At 38.9% G+C, this 14710-nt stretch overlaps 3 protein-coding genes across 3 annotated transcripts; 2 read left to right on the plus strand and 1 right to left on the minus strand.

Moving 5' to 3' along the window:
• Nucleotides 1-3532: 3532 nt before the first annotated feature.
• LOC149727668 (uncharacterized) lies at nucleotides 3533-13958 on the minus strand. The gene is made up of 4 exons (XM_089888624.1): nucleotides 13750-13958; nucleotides 13423-13477; nucleotides 12281-12372; nucleotides 3533-3960 (listed from the first exon to the last, which is right to left on the minus strand). The coding sequence occupies exons 1-4, from the start codon at nucleotides 13894-13896 to the stop codon at nucleotides 3844-3846; spliced, it is 411 nt and encodes a 136-aa protein (XP_089744750.1). The 5' UTR covers nucleotides 13897-13958; the 3' UTR covers nucleotides 3533-3843.
• LOC149727669 (uncharacterized) lies at nucleotides 4625-7185 on the plus strand. The gene is made up of 3 exons (XM_089889293.1): nucleotides 4625-4856; nucleotides 4932-7094; nucleotides 7177-7185. Exons 2-3 carry the CDS (start codon nucleotides 5214-5216, stop codon nucleotides 7183-7185), a joined length of 1890 nt encoding a protein of 629 aa, XP_089745419.1. The 5' UTR covers nucleotides 4625-4856; nucleotides 4932-5213.
• LOC149727670 (uncharacterized) lies at nucleotides 7221-12919 on the plus strand. The gene is made up of 2 exons (XM_089888576.1): nucleotides 7221-11498; nucleotides 11574-12919. Exon 1 carries the CDS (start codon nucleotides 7236-7238, stop codon nucleotides 11199-11201), a length of 3966 nt encoding a protein of 1321 aa, XP_089744702.1. The 5' UTR covers nucleotides 7221-7235; the 3' UTR covers nucleotides 11202-11498; nucleotides 11574-12919.
• Nucleotides 13959-14710: the final 752 nt, after the last annotated feature.

Raw genomic sequence — 14710 nt, forward strand, 5'->3', positions numbered from 1 at the left:
TTCAGACAAAAGTAATTTAAGAAATCATTAATAGTTTGAATAATACATAAAGATGACGTCATGTACACATAAATAAAAACGGTAAAAATTACTTGAAATGTCTGGTCTGTCTGAAATTACAAAAATAAATCCTGTTTCATAAACGCTCAAATATAATGTTTTGTCTGCTTACACAACACACTGCAGGTGGTCTATAGGTATCTATTTGGTCTGTTCTCTTATCTATTTGGTCTTGGAACTATTTCTAAGGTTTTTATCAAGTCGTTTATATGCCCTGACGTTAATGTATCTAACACAACTATGTTGTAATAAATCCCTTTGTTCGCCAACTTAGAAATGGCAACGGCTAAAAGTGGTTTGTTGTTACAAGTTCCCTTTCATCTGAGTAAATGTAACAACACATCATACGAACTACTCTACTTGTCTTTTTTCGCTGGGAAAACCCACTTGCGTTTATGTTCGTATAAAAGTGCAGAGAAATACGAAACAACAATATTATCACAGTCGAATAGCAATAGACAAATACGTACAACTTATAAACAAATGTTGTTACTGTAATAAAAGTTAATAAATAATATGAACCATATAAGACACTCCTATTATAACTTCTGATGTTACACCGCTACGCTGGGATAAATAGGCGATGTCCGTCCAAGCAAAGCACAAACACAGCTTCACTTAGCGCCTAAGTTCTAATCAGTAATTAACACTATGTTCAACGCATGCAATGGTTAACTTCTACAAACGCAGCAAAAATCAAAGTCTGTCTATACTCTACTCTATAGCTATAGATACGATTCGGTAAAAACTGTGAGACAGCTGATCTCACAAACTAGCTAAGATATTCTCACCGTTTCAAGGTCACGGCACACTTTGTACTTGCAATATGTTGATATTACTCTCTATACTTTAACAATTTAATACTTTGCAATTTTACACAACGAAACTTCTCGTACTTTATTATTGATAAATTATGAAAGTTTCTGCCACACCTATACAAGTACGTAATAAAAGACACACTACAATACCACAGCATATAGTTTGGGTAACTATATGGTTTAGGCTAGAGTAGGAAAATATGGGCCAACTTGGCCTCAAATCGCATGTCTCACGGTGCGCCATGCTGTATTGTAGGACCTCACGTACGTAGAACAGAATAGGCAACTATTGACTCTGTCCTGTCGATGTCATTCTTGTTGGCTTCGTTTTTTTGTTGACATCCCATTTGGATCCAGCGTTAATTTCTAGATCTATCTATATCAGAGGTTGTTTAATAATGCAACACGCCTACCATGCTATCAAGGATTATTACCTAATGTACCGAGGGTTTACATTAATTATTTAAGCCTGGCATCGGTTTTGATTTGCAGATTACAATATGCGAACACTGATTCTCGGTTTTTAAGTATGTATTATATGTATGTTTACATTTCTATTGGGTTAAAACCCCAAGTCTCTTGCAGCGGGGTTATAACTTATTAATGACGTTTAGCGAAGAAACAATGACGTGTCACGGTAGTGTCACTATTTAAATTCGAACTCCTTTACCCTAAAATGAAAACCGAGGATGCCAAATTTGGTTCCGGTTTGAAACTGAACTCCTGTTTGCAATGGTGAAGGCAGAATAGCTTTAATTGTGTTTTAATTTCAAAGTTTTAAAAAACATATATAGCTGGTTGGAGTATAGTAGTCCTATTTTCATTCTCTTTTATAATCCCATTTAGTAGTAAAAAGGACATTAAGATAATAATATAACCGCATGTGTGCTAACGACACCCATCTCTCTTCACATTACAAAACTTTCTTTTAATTTTTATCTATTTTCCAAATACAAGCACTTTTATTTTTTTAAACCACCTTAGTTTACACCGCTTAGCTTCGTTATAAAATTTGCTGTTCATTCTTAACGTAAGCTCTAAAACTAATTACATTTACTGTAAAGTTTTACTTTCCTTTCTGCCCTCCTTTTTAAATTCGAAACCACTCAGCCTTCAAAGTTTTGCAAAGAAACCTCTTTTTCCCTCTTGATCGTTTCCATCAAACACGGTATCTTGTCAGCGGCTGTGAGTCAGTTCTTTCATCTAATAAATAAATTACTTCTTTGGCTTCTTGTCTTTAATAAACCTCTCACCCAAGTCCTAATGCCCTGCCTGTTTATCTTGTTTACAATACTAGAATGTCAAACGAGATGGAAACCGTTAGCACATAATCCCCTATTGGCTCACCTCACTGAAGTTTTTAATAATCAAGATCGCTATTTTAGAGTCGTGAGGATCCGGTTGTATAATTCTATAAATATGCCTGTTTACTACCAATTAAACGATAAAACAGAATAATAATAAATATAATAATATAACCTTATCCCAACTTCTATATATATAAGCTAAGAAAATGCATTCTTTCTTTTTAAAATATTCTTTTAAGGACCTTGACTCTCGCCAGGCCTCTCCGGTCTCATATAAGAGTTATAGTGTAGACATAAATATAAGCTGGCGTTTTTACTTCTCCCCATATCCTCATGCAGCGGGGTACGAGAAGCCCTAGTCATTACACAGATCTCGAAAAGGGCACGGAATAAATCAATAAACGTTCCCATCTCATGCATAAATTGATTTGTATATCTTCTTTTTTTTAAATTGAAATAATAATTGGAACAAAAATTGAAACAGCTTTCGGGAATTGTTGTTTTTTTTTGCTTTATTAGTAAAACTACCAAACCATTTTTTGGGCGGGCGAAGCAAGTGCATCTGTATATTTTCTGTTAAGTATAGTGTACATGTCTCGGTTAGGATTTGCTCCAACTGCCATGGTTTTTGACCCATAATTTTCGATCTTTTAAATATCGAGGTGGAAGAGATAAATACATTATCGTTTGTTGAATCAAAGCACCGATGCATAAACAATAATCTATACTCATATATCGACTGCTGCGTTAATACTGTGGTAGCATTCGAAGCATGCTTAACAATGCAAACGCATTTAACCCGTTGTAAATTAATAAAAGTGCGCCTGTTAGCGGCACAACGTTCCAACTTTACACAAACACTAGGTGTTGTAATTGACGCATTGCAAGAATTGTGCTAATATTTATATTGAGTGTTAATGTGTTTTTGTCATCTTCGTATTAGGTGCTACAATCACCAAGGCAATATATAGTACCTTGTGATATAATATGGATTCAGTTAGCACATATATCCCATATTTCCCAATCACGTTTACCCATCTTACCCAACCTACTATATGTATGTAGTAGGGTAGGGAAAGATGGGACAGCTATTTATTCTAGTTCATTTTCCCATTTGATTGTAAACAAAAAAAAAACAATCAAAGAATTATAAAACCGTATCCTTAAGACTCACATCGACTGTTGTTAATTGTTTAAAACACGAAAGGGTATTTGGATATTATGTAAATAAGATATCTTCCCCTACCTTAGTATACAGAAAGTAAAGACGTTTTAGTAATTTTGACTGGTGCTTCTTCTGCTGTGCCACCCTATAACGTTATAGTTACATCATAAAAGAAACAAGAATTATTTTCCAAATGCATTTATTGACACATTACAACATCGATAATAACAATAAGTATATACACTATGTGATATAATTAATTGTTTTACTGCAGCAATGGGAATGGGCAGAGCATACGAAATAACAGTCAGGTTAAGCGTGAAAGCTAAAGTGTTAAAAATTTACGTATTTGAAAGAAAAATCGGTTATAAATTTTGGATTATGTAAATTAAGTATCTACATTCTACACTACAGTTTGCAGGATGTGAATGTACTGTTACGTATAAATGAACATTGTTGCGTTTGGGTGTATATTGTTACGTTTAAATAAAGATTACAAGCATTCATATCCATAGCCTGGAGACTTCTGGCAGTGAGTTCTACCAGGACAAGTACATCGTTGCCAACGGTGGCGGCCTCTGAATCCCAAACATTGTTGTCCGGGTGGGCACTGGAATATAATGGTTGTTTTTTAATCAATGCATCATATATGCAACTATACGTAGATTCCCTTGCGAGACATGATTTGGCATTGTGTATTTTACAAAAAAACAAAAATGTGGTATTGTTTTAAAGTAATGAGACAACTCTGGCATATAACCCCAAATCCCACAGCGTGCCACGCTGTGGTATCTAATCCATATAGAAAGCTATTGGCATTGGTTCAAAATTTGAATATTAATGCACATTTTAAGTAGTAGTGAAGTCCACTTAATAAAAGCATTGCACTAACGTAAAAACACGAGTTATATAGTTGCCCGGGGTAAGATGGGACACATATTCTTTTACCGTCCCATTCGGTAGTAAAAAAACAGTAGTCCCGCGAGCTAAAGAGACGGAAACCTGGTATTTATGCGCCAACGGTATCCTATTTAATTCCACATCATATTGCGGTTGTTAAATTTGACTATGTATATGGATGAGGTTCTACAACGAGGCACAACAAGGACTTGGGAATTACACTACGTCGTTTGCTCATTATTGTCAACTATACATTAGGTAAACTATATTAATAAAATCTGACGAAGGGTAACCAATACTACACATTAAACAAATTATAATTGCAAGTTTTAATTATGTGTTGCCAGTTACCACTAGCAAACCCAAATTCGTTCAAGCGTTCATTTTGCCCGCTGTTATTGGCGTGCAGTTATTTTACCCAAAAGTCTATCAAATTAAGTTATGTTCCGGTTCTCTCTTTTTGTTACGTCATCGCCTTTTTTCTCTTGCATTCTCTTTGTTCATTACGTGGCAATTTCAGTTTAGTTGATACTTAAGTGATTTGAATGAACGTTGGTGCTAAACTTCTGTAGTGAACGGAAGTAGTTTATAGCCACAAATTTTCAGGTATATATCTTTTCGCATTAGTTGTTTATTCGCATATTTACGTGTTTATTTACTATTGTTATTTTTTCCTTTTAGTTACCGCAATCCGCAATCCGCAATCCGCAATCCACAAATAATACAATTAAAAGATTTGCGCGTTTGACTGATTGGCTATAACACCAACGAAGAGAAAAATAAAAAGAGACAGAGTCCAGAAGACCTGCCCATAACAGTAACTGAAAATTTCTCAAGCGACGCCGCCGAAAAAGCGTGGAGAACGTCTGCTGAAGCAAGTGTGGAGAACGCGTCTGCTCCGGGCGGCTTAGGGAAGCGTGGTAATTCCTTTTGGATAGCCTGCACGTCTGAGAGATTCAAGGAATGGAACAGGTTGGTTCCGAAGTTACCGATGGTATGGCCTCTGGTATAAGTGAGAAAATATTTCCTGAGATCCCCGAACTTCACTTTGACGACTCAAACGTGACCGTCAGAAAGAAGAATATCCAAACTTACCAAGTTCCCGAGACATGCAATTTTCAAAAAGTGGAAGAACAATTGAAGGCAAAGATAGAGGGTTTGCAAGAATGTATTGTCATCTCAAATAAAAAGGAAGATGTTCAAAAAGCGGCCAGCGAAGTGTTTGCATTAAAGCGAAAGCTTGACGATATTGTGTCCAACTTGAGCGCTGAGGACCGGGATAGATTCGTAAGCAGAATACGATTCTGCCAAGACGTCACTATGGAAGCCAAGAAGGATGCAAAGGAAACCATCCAGCAGCTGCGCCAATTGGAATGTACTCTAAGCTCGAGGTCAAGTAAACTCTTGAGTAAAGGCACCAGAAAAGGCCCTGAATCTGTACACGCAAGTTTAAAAACGGAACGGTACAAGCACGATGGTGAGGCCGCTGCCTTAAAGGCTAAGCTATCGTACGTAGAAAGGGAGTACGATCTCAAGTTGAAACAATGTACCTTAGAAAAGGGTTTACACCTAAACAAAATTCAACAAGAAATCGCAGAAAGTAGAGCCCGATCTGTATCGTGTTTAGATGCTGAAAAGACCGAAAACCCGTTTGGAATACACGAAGATGATTTCCGAGAACCCATTATTATTGACGAGACCATGCGTCTGGATCTGCATTCGATTCCCCAGCTTAAAGCACCAAAGAAACTGGCTGATGAAGCTAAACCCGCAGGTTCGTCTCCAATAACTCATGTTATTCCTTCCCGAGTGGACAAGAAGAAGAAAGATACGTATGTCGCTCAGTCACTGACGTACCGACTGCCAGATATCAAAGTGGACGTGTTTGATGGAACACCGATTAAATTTCCGTCGTGGAAAACGGCCTTCGACGCATTGGTGGAATCAAGGTCGTCGTGCGTTGCACAAAGATTAAATTTGTTACAACAGCATCTGCGGGGAGAGCCGAGAGAACTGGTAGATGGTTTGTTTCTTTTACAATCCGAAGAAGCTTACTACGAAGCAAGACGCAAGTTAAAAGAACGTTATGGCAACGACAGTCTGATTAGTAAGGCGTTCACCGATCGTTTATATGCTTGGCCCCGACTTCAACAGAATGATTCAATGGGTTTGCGAAGATTTTCAGATTTTCTAAATCAGGTGCTGGTGGCAAAGAAGAAAATACACAGTCTTCAAATATTAGACTTTGCTAATGAAAGTGCAAAAATTGTCTCACGATTGCCTCTTTTCGCTACATCGCGTTGGAAAGATGTCGTGTTGGATTGGAAGCGCAACAATAATGGTATGTACCCGCCATTTGAAGCATTAGCATCATTTGTGCATGAGCAAGCAGAAAAAGAAAACATTCCTGAACTACAACAAATTGGCGAGTCCAAGATTAGCCAAAGGAGGTCCGGTAATAGCACATCGCCAAGGTTTAGCGCCTTCAACACCACCGCAAAGCGGGATGGGAGGGACTCTGTCGCACGCGATTCTGCAATGCAGCCGTACTGTTTCTTTTGCAGATTACCACACAGCATACAAGATTGCCAACGTTTTGTTAAAATTTCCCGTCGGGCACGAAGAGATTTCCTCAGGATAAAAGAATTATGCTACTCATGTGGCTCAAGTCAAAGTCATATTGCAAGAAACTGCCGGTATAGACCTGTCTGCAAGATATGTAAAAAGGCGCACATGACCTGTTTACACATTTTCCCCGGACTAGAAGACGCTGGTTGTAAGTGTACGAACGGCGCTCCAAATATTGCTGAATGCAACGATAGCTCGATGATATTGCCGGTGTGGGTAAGAAGCAAACTTAATCCATCACAAGAAGTTTTGTGCTACTGTATTCTAAACCCTCAATCAAATAATTGTTTCATCTCAGACCATTTGAAGAAACAGCTTGGAATTGAAGGCGTGAGCACTACAATCAATTTGTGTACTATGGTGGGCCGAAATCATGTAACTTCTAGTCAAAGGGTGCGCCACCTAGAGGTGCTCAGTTTTGACCGTAGTGCCATTGTGGATTTACCTTCTACCTATACACGACCTGAGATTCCAGCAAGCAAGCACCAGATTCCTCGTCCAGAATACGCTTTAAGATGGAAACACCTTGAAACGATCGCCAGTCACATTAGCCCTTTCCTAACCGACGTGCCAATAAGTATGTTACTTGGAACGAATGTTCCTAAAGCTATACGGCCACGAGACATAGTCGCAGGTAGCGACGATGAGCCGTACGCGCAGAAGTCCGTGTTGGGTTGGGGAATGGTTGGTCTTGTCGGTGCCAACTATAAACGTCAACCGTCTCGAATATTTACTCATCGCTGTGACGCCATCGAGCGCTTAGCATCGCGAAACTGTTCGTTTGCTCAACAAAGACAGTCCAAAGAAATTATAAACCCGGAAAGTATACGTAACTGGATGGAATTGGACTTCCATGAGCGCCAAGATGGACTTACTATTTCAGCGCAAGACAAAAGATTTATCCATATTTTGCAGAACAACATAGTGCAGCTTGAAGACGGCCATTATCAAATGCCACTCCCTCTCAAAGCGGATTATGTGAATCTTCCAAATAACCGAAGGCTCGCCGAAAACAGACTTCTACAGTTGAAACGACGCTTGCAACGGAGTTGCCAATATAAGAAAGACTACAACCAATTTATGAACAACGTCATTACCCATTTCGCTGAACCAGCTCCAACCACAGGAAAGCAAGGTATGGTCAATTATATACCTCATACGGGGATCTATAACCCACACAAACCCGGAAAGATCAGAGTAGTTTTCGACTGTTCGGCTGAGTACGCAGGCACATGTTTAAACAACCACTTGTTACAAGGTCCCGACTTACTCAACGGACTGATAGGCATTATGTGCAGATTTCGTAAACATGACGTAGCAATCACAACCGACATCGAAGGAATGTTTCACCAATTCAGGGTCGCGGAACCGTATAGAGACCTACTTCGTTTCTTGTGGTGGGAAGACAACGATACGGACAAGCCGATAGTGGAATATCGTATGAAAGTTCATATCTTCGGAGCTGTAAGTTCTCCAGGCTGTGCTAATTTTGGATTGAGAAAGGCGGCCGACGATGGTGAACTAGAATTCGGAAAAGCAGCGGTCAATTTTATACGTAACGATTTTTACGTAGATGATGGTGTTACCTCCGTACCAAATACTGATTCGGCAATGGATTTGGTCGACAAAAGCACGCGCTTGTGCGCACGAGCGGGTTTAAGACTTCACCAATTCTCATCGAATGACCGCCAAGTTCTAATGGAAATAGACGAACAAAACAGAGCGAAATGCCTGCAGGGTATTAAGTTGCAGAGCACGGAACGCTTGCCAAAAAGTCGAGTACTGGGAGTCGTATGGTGCTTAGAAAACGACTCATTTTCATTTCGAATTGATTTTAAAGACACTCCTCTGACACGTAGAGGAATTCTTGCAACGGTGAGCTCGATTTATGATCCGTTGGGTTTTGCGGCGCCGGTGACGCTCGAAGCAAAACGACTATTACAGCAGCTGTGCCGAGACAAGGCCGATTGGGACGATGCTGTGCCCGAGGAAGTAAAGTCGCGATGGGAGAAGTGGCGACATAGTCTACAATGCATACAGGACGTGGAAATAAAGAGATGTTTCAAACCCCCGCAGTTTGGTGTTGTTTGTAAGCAAGAGTTGCATCACTTTTCAGATGCAAGCACGGTGGGATACGGCCAATGCTCTTATCTAAGACAAATCAACAGCGAAGGAAAAGTACACTGCGCCTTTGTTATTGGAAAATCTCGTGTGGCACCACTAAAACAAACGACGATTCCGAGGTTGGAACTGACAGCGGCGGTGGTTTCTGCACGAATGAGCCTGTACTTGCGGAAACAATTGAAGCTCGATACTTGTAAAGAATACTATTGGGTTGACAGCAAAGTGGTTCTTGGGTATTTATCTAATGATGTCAAACGGTTTCACGTATTCGTGGCAAATCGAGTTCAACAACTGAAAGATCTTACCGACCATCGAAGTTGGTTTCACGTGTCATCGGAATCCAATCCCAGTGACTATGCCAGCCGAGGTATGAAGCCTAGAGAATTGAAATGTTCATCAACATGGCTACGCGGGCCAGATTTCCTTTGGGCAGCGGATTTTAAACCTCCCGACAGTAACCACTTCATTCAAGACGAAACAGTACAACAAGAGATCAATAAGGAGATGAAACGGCTTTCTGTTTTTAGTTCAAACATAGTTCAATGCTCTAACCTTGATGTCGACAGACTTAATCATGTGTCAACGTGGTTTAAAGCAAAAAGAGCAGTAGCTAACACTTTACTAATCCTACGAAAGAAAACTGGCAACGACGCTGAATTGACATGTGCACTATTGAAGGAGGCTGAAATGATTATTTTGAGAAGCCTGCAATTGCGCTATTATACCCACGAATACGGCCTTCTTTGGAGAAACAAAGCCCATGACAACGAGAATACCAACAAAAGTATCGACACCACGGCTCGAAGCAGTGCCCTCTACCGACTTGACCCGTTTATGGATTTTAACGACATTATGCGAGTTGGGGGAAGACTTCGATACGCCAGTTGGAGCTACGAACTAAAGCATCCCGTGATAATACCTAAATCATCACATATCACTGAACTCATTATACGACATTGTCATGAGCAAGTATGTCATAATGGAAGGACCAGTACGCAGAATTGCATCCGACAACAAGGATACTGGTTGATCAACGGGTCGTCCAGAGTGCGTCAGTACATTTCTCAATGCGTCACATGCAAACGTCTTCGAGGAGCGCTTCTGACACAAAGGATGGCTGAACTACCGAAGGATAGATTTTTCGAAGCGCCGGCCTTCACCTACTGCGCGGTCGATTATTTTGGACCGTTCTTCATCAAAGAAAGGCGATCACAGCTCAAACGGTACGGTGTTGTCTTTACATGTCTGTCTTCGCGTGCAATTCATCTAGAGACGGCAAACAGCTTGGACACCGACTCGTTTATTAATGCGTTGAGACGATTTCTGGCACGCAGAGGTCCCGTCGTACAATTAAGATCTGATCGCGGAACTAACATGGTTGGGGCGAAGAACGAGCTTCTAGGTAAATCAATCAATATCAATGACGAAGACGTACGAAGATTCTTGCTTCGACAAGAGTGCGAATGGGTCCGATTTAAGTTTAATCCTCCTCACGCGAGTCACATGGGGGGTGTTTGGGAGAGGCAAATACGAAGTGTGCGAAGCTCCCTAGAATTATTATTAAAACAATTTGGGGACCAACTAGACGACGAGACGTTCCGCACTTTAATGGCCGAGGTAGAGAACATTGTTAATTCACGCCCATTAACGTACAACACTTTAAACGAAGCAGGTGCCGTTGAACCTTTGACTCCCAACCACTTGCTTACTATGAAAATGAAACCGTTGTTGGCACCACCTGGCGACTTTCAACGTCCTGATATGTATGTGCGCCGAAGATGGAGACGAGTACAATATCTCGCAAACGAATTCTGGTCCCGGTGGCGAAAAGAATATTTGCAGGCCATACAACTGCGGTCGAAGTGGCATTCCTGCCACCCCAATGTTGCTGAAGGGGACATTGTGTTGTTGGCGGATTCTGACGTTCCACGAAATAAGTGGAGTATGGCGAGAATACTAGACGTACTGCCAAGTAATGACGGCCTGGTGCGAAAAGTTCGATTGGCTATCGCGGAACAAAACAGAGACGAAAAGGGTCGCCGTACTAGCTCGCCTTCTGTGCTGGAGCGACCGATCCATAAACTGGTATCAATTTATAGACAATTCAATGATGCTCGCAACTCAGATGCTGACATTCAAACGACTGAGCGAGAAGACGAGAATGAAGGAGCCCGATCGCCCGACGAGGAGCCTTTGTGAGACTATATTCTGCATCGAGTACCTTTTATGTTTGTGTATTAATCGTGTTTAAGGAAAATTTCGTTTCGAAATTTTGGAGAGCCATGTTATTGGCGTGCAGTTATTTTACCCAAAAGTCTATCAAATTAAGTTATGTTCCGGTTCTCTCTTTTTGTTACGTCATCGCCTTTTTTCTCTTGCATTCTCTTTGTTCATTACGTGGCAATTTCAGTTTAGTTGATACTTAAGTGATTTGAATGAACGTTGGTGCTAAACTTCTGTAGTGAACGGAAGTAGTTTATAGCCACAAATTTTCAGGTATATATCTTTTCGCATTAGTTGTTTATTCGCATATTTACGTGTTTATTTACTATTGTTATTTTTTCCTTTTAGTTACCGCAATCCGCAATCCGCAATCCGCAATCCACAAATAATACAATTAAAAGATTTGCGCGTTTGACTGATTGGCTATAACACCAACGAAGAGAAAAATAAAAAGAGACAGAGTCCAGAAGACCTGCCCATAACACCCGCTTTACAAAGTTGGTGCGATTTGTAATCAGCGTTGACGTGCCTGTAGGACGATTATGGCGTGTCGTCGTTACTTGTGTTGGTGTTGTGCAGGTTTGGTAGCGTTGTGGTGACAGTTAGAGCTTAAAACAGTTATTTGTTTATGCGGTATGTGTTTGCAGTATACCATTGATTTTGTGAAGTTCTGTAGTTGTTTTATAGACGTAAAAAGTTTGTGTTTTGTTTGTTTGAAAGCTTTTATAGGTTTCAATAGTTGTATCTTCATGTTCTTTGGTTTTATGTGTTTACTTTTGCAGTGAAACCGTACGTCACTTTACTGATAGTTTTTTATGTTTTCCTTAGAACGTTGGGGTAAATGTCGTTAGCTGTTTTGTTTTGCAATATTTAGTTGTGTGTTTTGCAAAATGACTGTAAACGTGCGTAGTTGTGTAGGTATGGCAGGTTGTCGTTTAACTTGGTCGAACACAGACAAAAATCACTGATCTACTACCGTGCCTCGCAGTAGGACATTAACCCCATAGAATAGATTGCCGAAATATTCGTGTTAATAGAGTTAACATAAGACTCACATATTGCCGAACTACTTTGATGTAGAATCTCTTCATTATATTAGTAAGTGGATCTCTCTCTTCTTTATTGTCGTTCCCGTCCACTTCCCCTTCTGTTTAAATAAATGCAAAAGTTTATCACCCACAAAGTAACATACGTGGTAACTTGTAAGCTGGCACGAGGTGTATGAAACAGAACAACCGTTTTAAAGACTGTTGTTTTTCGGTCACGCGAGGTTGAAGCATTTTACATTCATTTAAAATTTTCCAACGGTTTATCTGGTATAAAAATGTATTGTATTTCCTACACTTCGTCGTTGTGAAAAATTGTTTGCATCATGCCTAGAGCAAAATTAACAGGATGTTTAAGAATTTATGTGATTATGTTTTATACAGTACACAGACTATATTCATACGCGCGGGCGGAGGTTCTTCAATTTTATGCGTTAAATTTGCCACGCGAAATCAAATTTTAGAATCTAGACTACTACCTATACGACCTACGTAGTCATGGTGTATTTATTTTGCCTCATACGTCCAATTATAAAAATGTATTACTTTTTAATATTTGCATATTATTAATAACGCAGCACTTAATATTTTCCATACACTTCTGATATATTGAATATTATTGACTGTTTCTTGTTTACAACACTCGTAAATGCCAAATATTTCTAACGATAATGTTATTTCTATTGATTTCTACATATACAAGTGACGTATATATACGGGTTCCATATGCTGTATGGAAATGCTGTATTGAACAATATGCAGGTAAACATATTTTGTCCCACGGTGTTAAAGCGATCGTATCATTTTAGTTAACGAAACGGGGTTCGATGCCGGTATATTCTGCTTGTTAATTATTTTATATCAATAGATGCCACATTCTGCGCCCCGGTGATAAATGTGAGCATGTAAGGCTCCCAATTACCATTAGTATAATAAGGAGCAAGAGAATGCAACTTATTTGACCTTGCAACTTATAATTAACTACCGGGTTAAAACGTTTGCCCCTTAAATGGGGCACATATAATATCAATATGTTAGCATTTATGACGAATCGTTACTTTAATAAGTCTGTTAGCAAAAGTTGCTCATGTACACGTTTGTTATAAGTGTGTGGCGTCTTATGTTAAAATGTTCAGATTTTCAATTTTTACCCAAGTCATATTTTTCTCTGGTGTCCTCCATTTTCTGGTCACCGTCGGTTAAATCCTGTAAGAAATAGAGGTAACTTAAATACATTTATGGTAGTTTGGGAAAAGATCTATCTTTTTATTCTCTTTATCGTTTCAGTTGGTTGTAAACAAAAAAATACTTACTGTATTAAATAACCGTATATCTTTACGGTTATATAAAAAAGAGTTGTTAATTGTCAAAAAAACGGTACAAGAAAATATGGGATATCGTGCGCTAACTGCATCCATCTTACCCCAACCTACTATATTATCAATTAAAAATGAATTTCGTTTATTTCTTGATCTTACCGGATTAGTTTCTTCTTCTTGAAGTCGCGAAAGAACTTCAATCGCTCTGTCGATGTCTTCGTCGTTTATGACGTCCCTGACGTCATCTTGAGCCGTTGTGACGTCATATAACACCATCAGTACCACGAATAAAAATGTGAGTTTCATTTTTCTTTTTTTTTTTATATAGGATATTTATGAAACAGTATAAAGTAAAAAATCTACGAAAAAAATAAAATAGTTTTACAATTGCCTAAATCTAGTCCCGTTTTACCAATTTTTCGCATACAGATGCCTAAAACTGTAAATTTATAAATATAGTAAACTAAATAATATAAGTGTACAGTCTATAACTACGTCAAAATTTTAGTGCTTCCACATTTTACTTTCCGTCTGAATACAAATTTTATTTTGTCTATAACACATGAACACTCGACTAACTGCTGTACCAGATTAACAAATACAGCTTCTACAGTCTTTATAGCTGTAACGTCTGTTTCGAATACAGCTTTTCCAACGGTGCCTGTCTAGTTTTATAGAGCGAACCTTTTTCTTTCCACAATCAAAGGCAGAGGAAAAGTAAACAGGACAAGATTTTCCAATTTATTTCGTCTTGCGATAAATTTAAATTTGTTGGTTGAGACTTATTGCTTTTACAATGTTATTTGTGGTTAGTATAGTCCTAATTCCCATTTGCAAACCTTTGTGTAAGACGAATTAGTTCGTAACCGCAATTTATTTTCTGCCCGACGTTTTGTGAATAATTAAAAAGTTTTATTCTATTTGATGCAAAATGTTAAAAATTTAGGTTTTAATTTAAAATCAGACTTGAAAACTGGTTTGTGATACTATGACGTCAGATTTGTTAGATTTACACGTAATACTTACTCCTTATAACGTAATAAGTGCTTAATCTGATAAATTACGTGCATGGGAAAATTTAGGATTCTAACTGTTTAGTTAATTTTCTAATTTTTTTTGT

This window comes from Ciona robusta, chromosome 11, assembly GCF_009617815.1.
Source record: "Ciona robusta chromosome 11, ASM961781v2".
NCBI classification, from domain to species: Eukaryota; Metazoa; Chordata; class Ascidiacea; order Phlebobranchia; family Cionidae; genus Ciona; species Ciona robusta.

Excerpts from the sequence above, each read along its gene's own strand:
- LOC149727668 (XM_089888624.1), bottom strand. The coding sequence starts at position 13,896 with ATGAAACTCACATTTTTATTCGTGGTACTGATGGTGTTATATGACGTC. Across the intron at positions 13,478-13,749 it reads AAGAAGAAGAAACTAATCCG|GATTTAACCGACGGTGACCA; the intron begins GTAAGATCAAGA and ends TATTTCTTACAG. Across the intron at positions 12,373-13,422 it reads CAGAGAAAAATATGACTTGG|AAGGGGAAGTGGACGGGAAC; the intron begins GTAAAAATTGAA and ends TTATTTAAACAG.
- LOC149727669 (XM_089889293.1), top strand. The coding sequence starts at position 5,214 with ATGGAACAGGTTGGTTCCGAAGTTACCGATGGTATGGCCTCTGGTATA.
- LOC149727670 (XM_089888576.1), top strand. The coding sequence starts at position 7,236 with ATGGTGGGCCGAAATCATGTAACTTCTAGTCAAAGGGTGCGCCACCTA.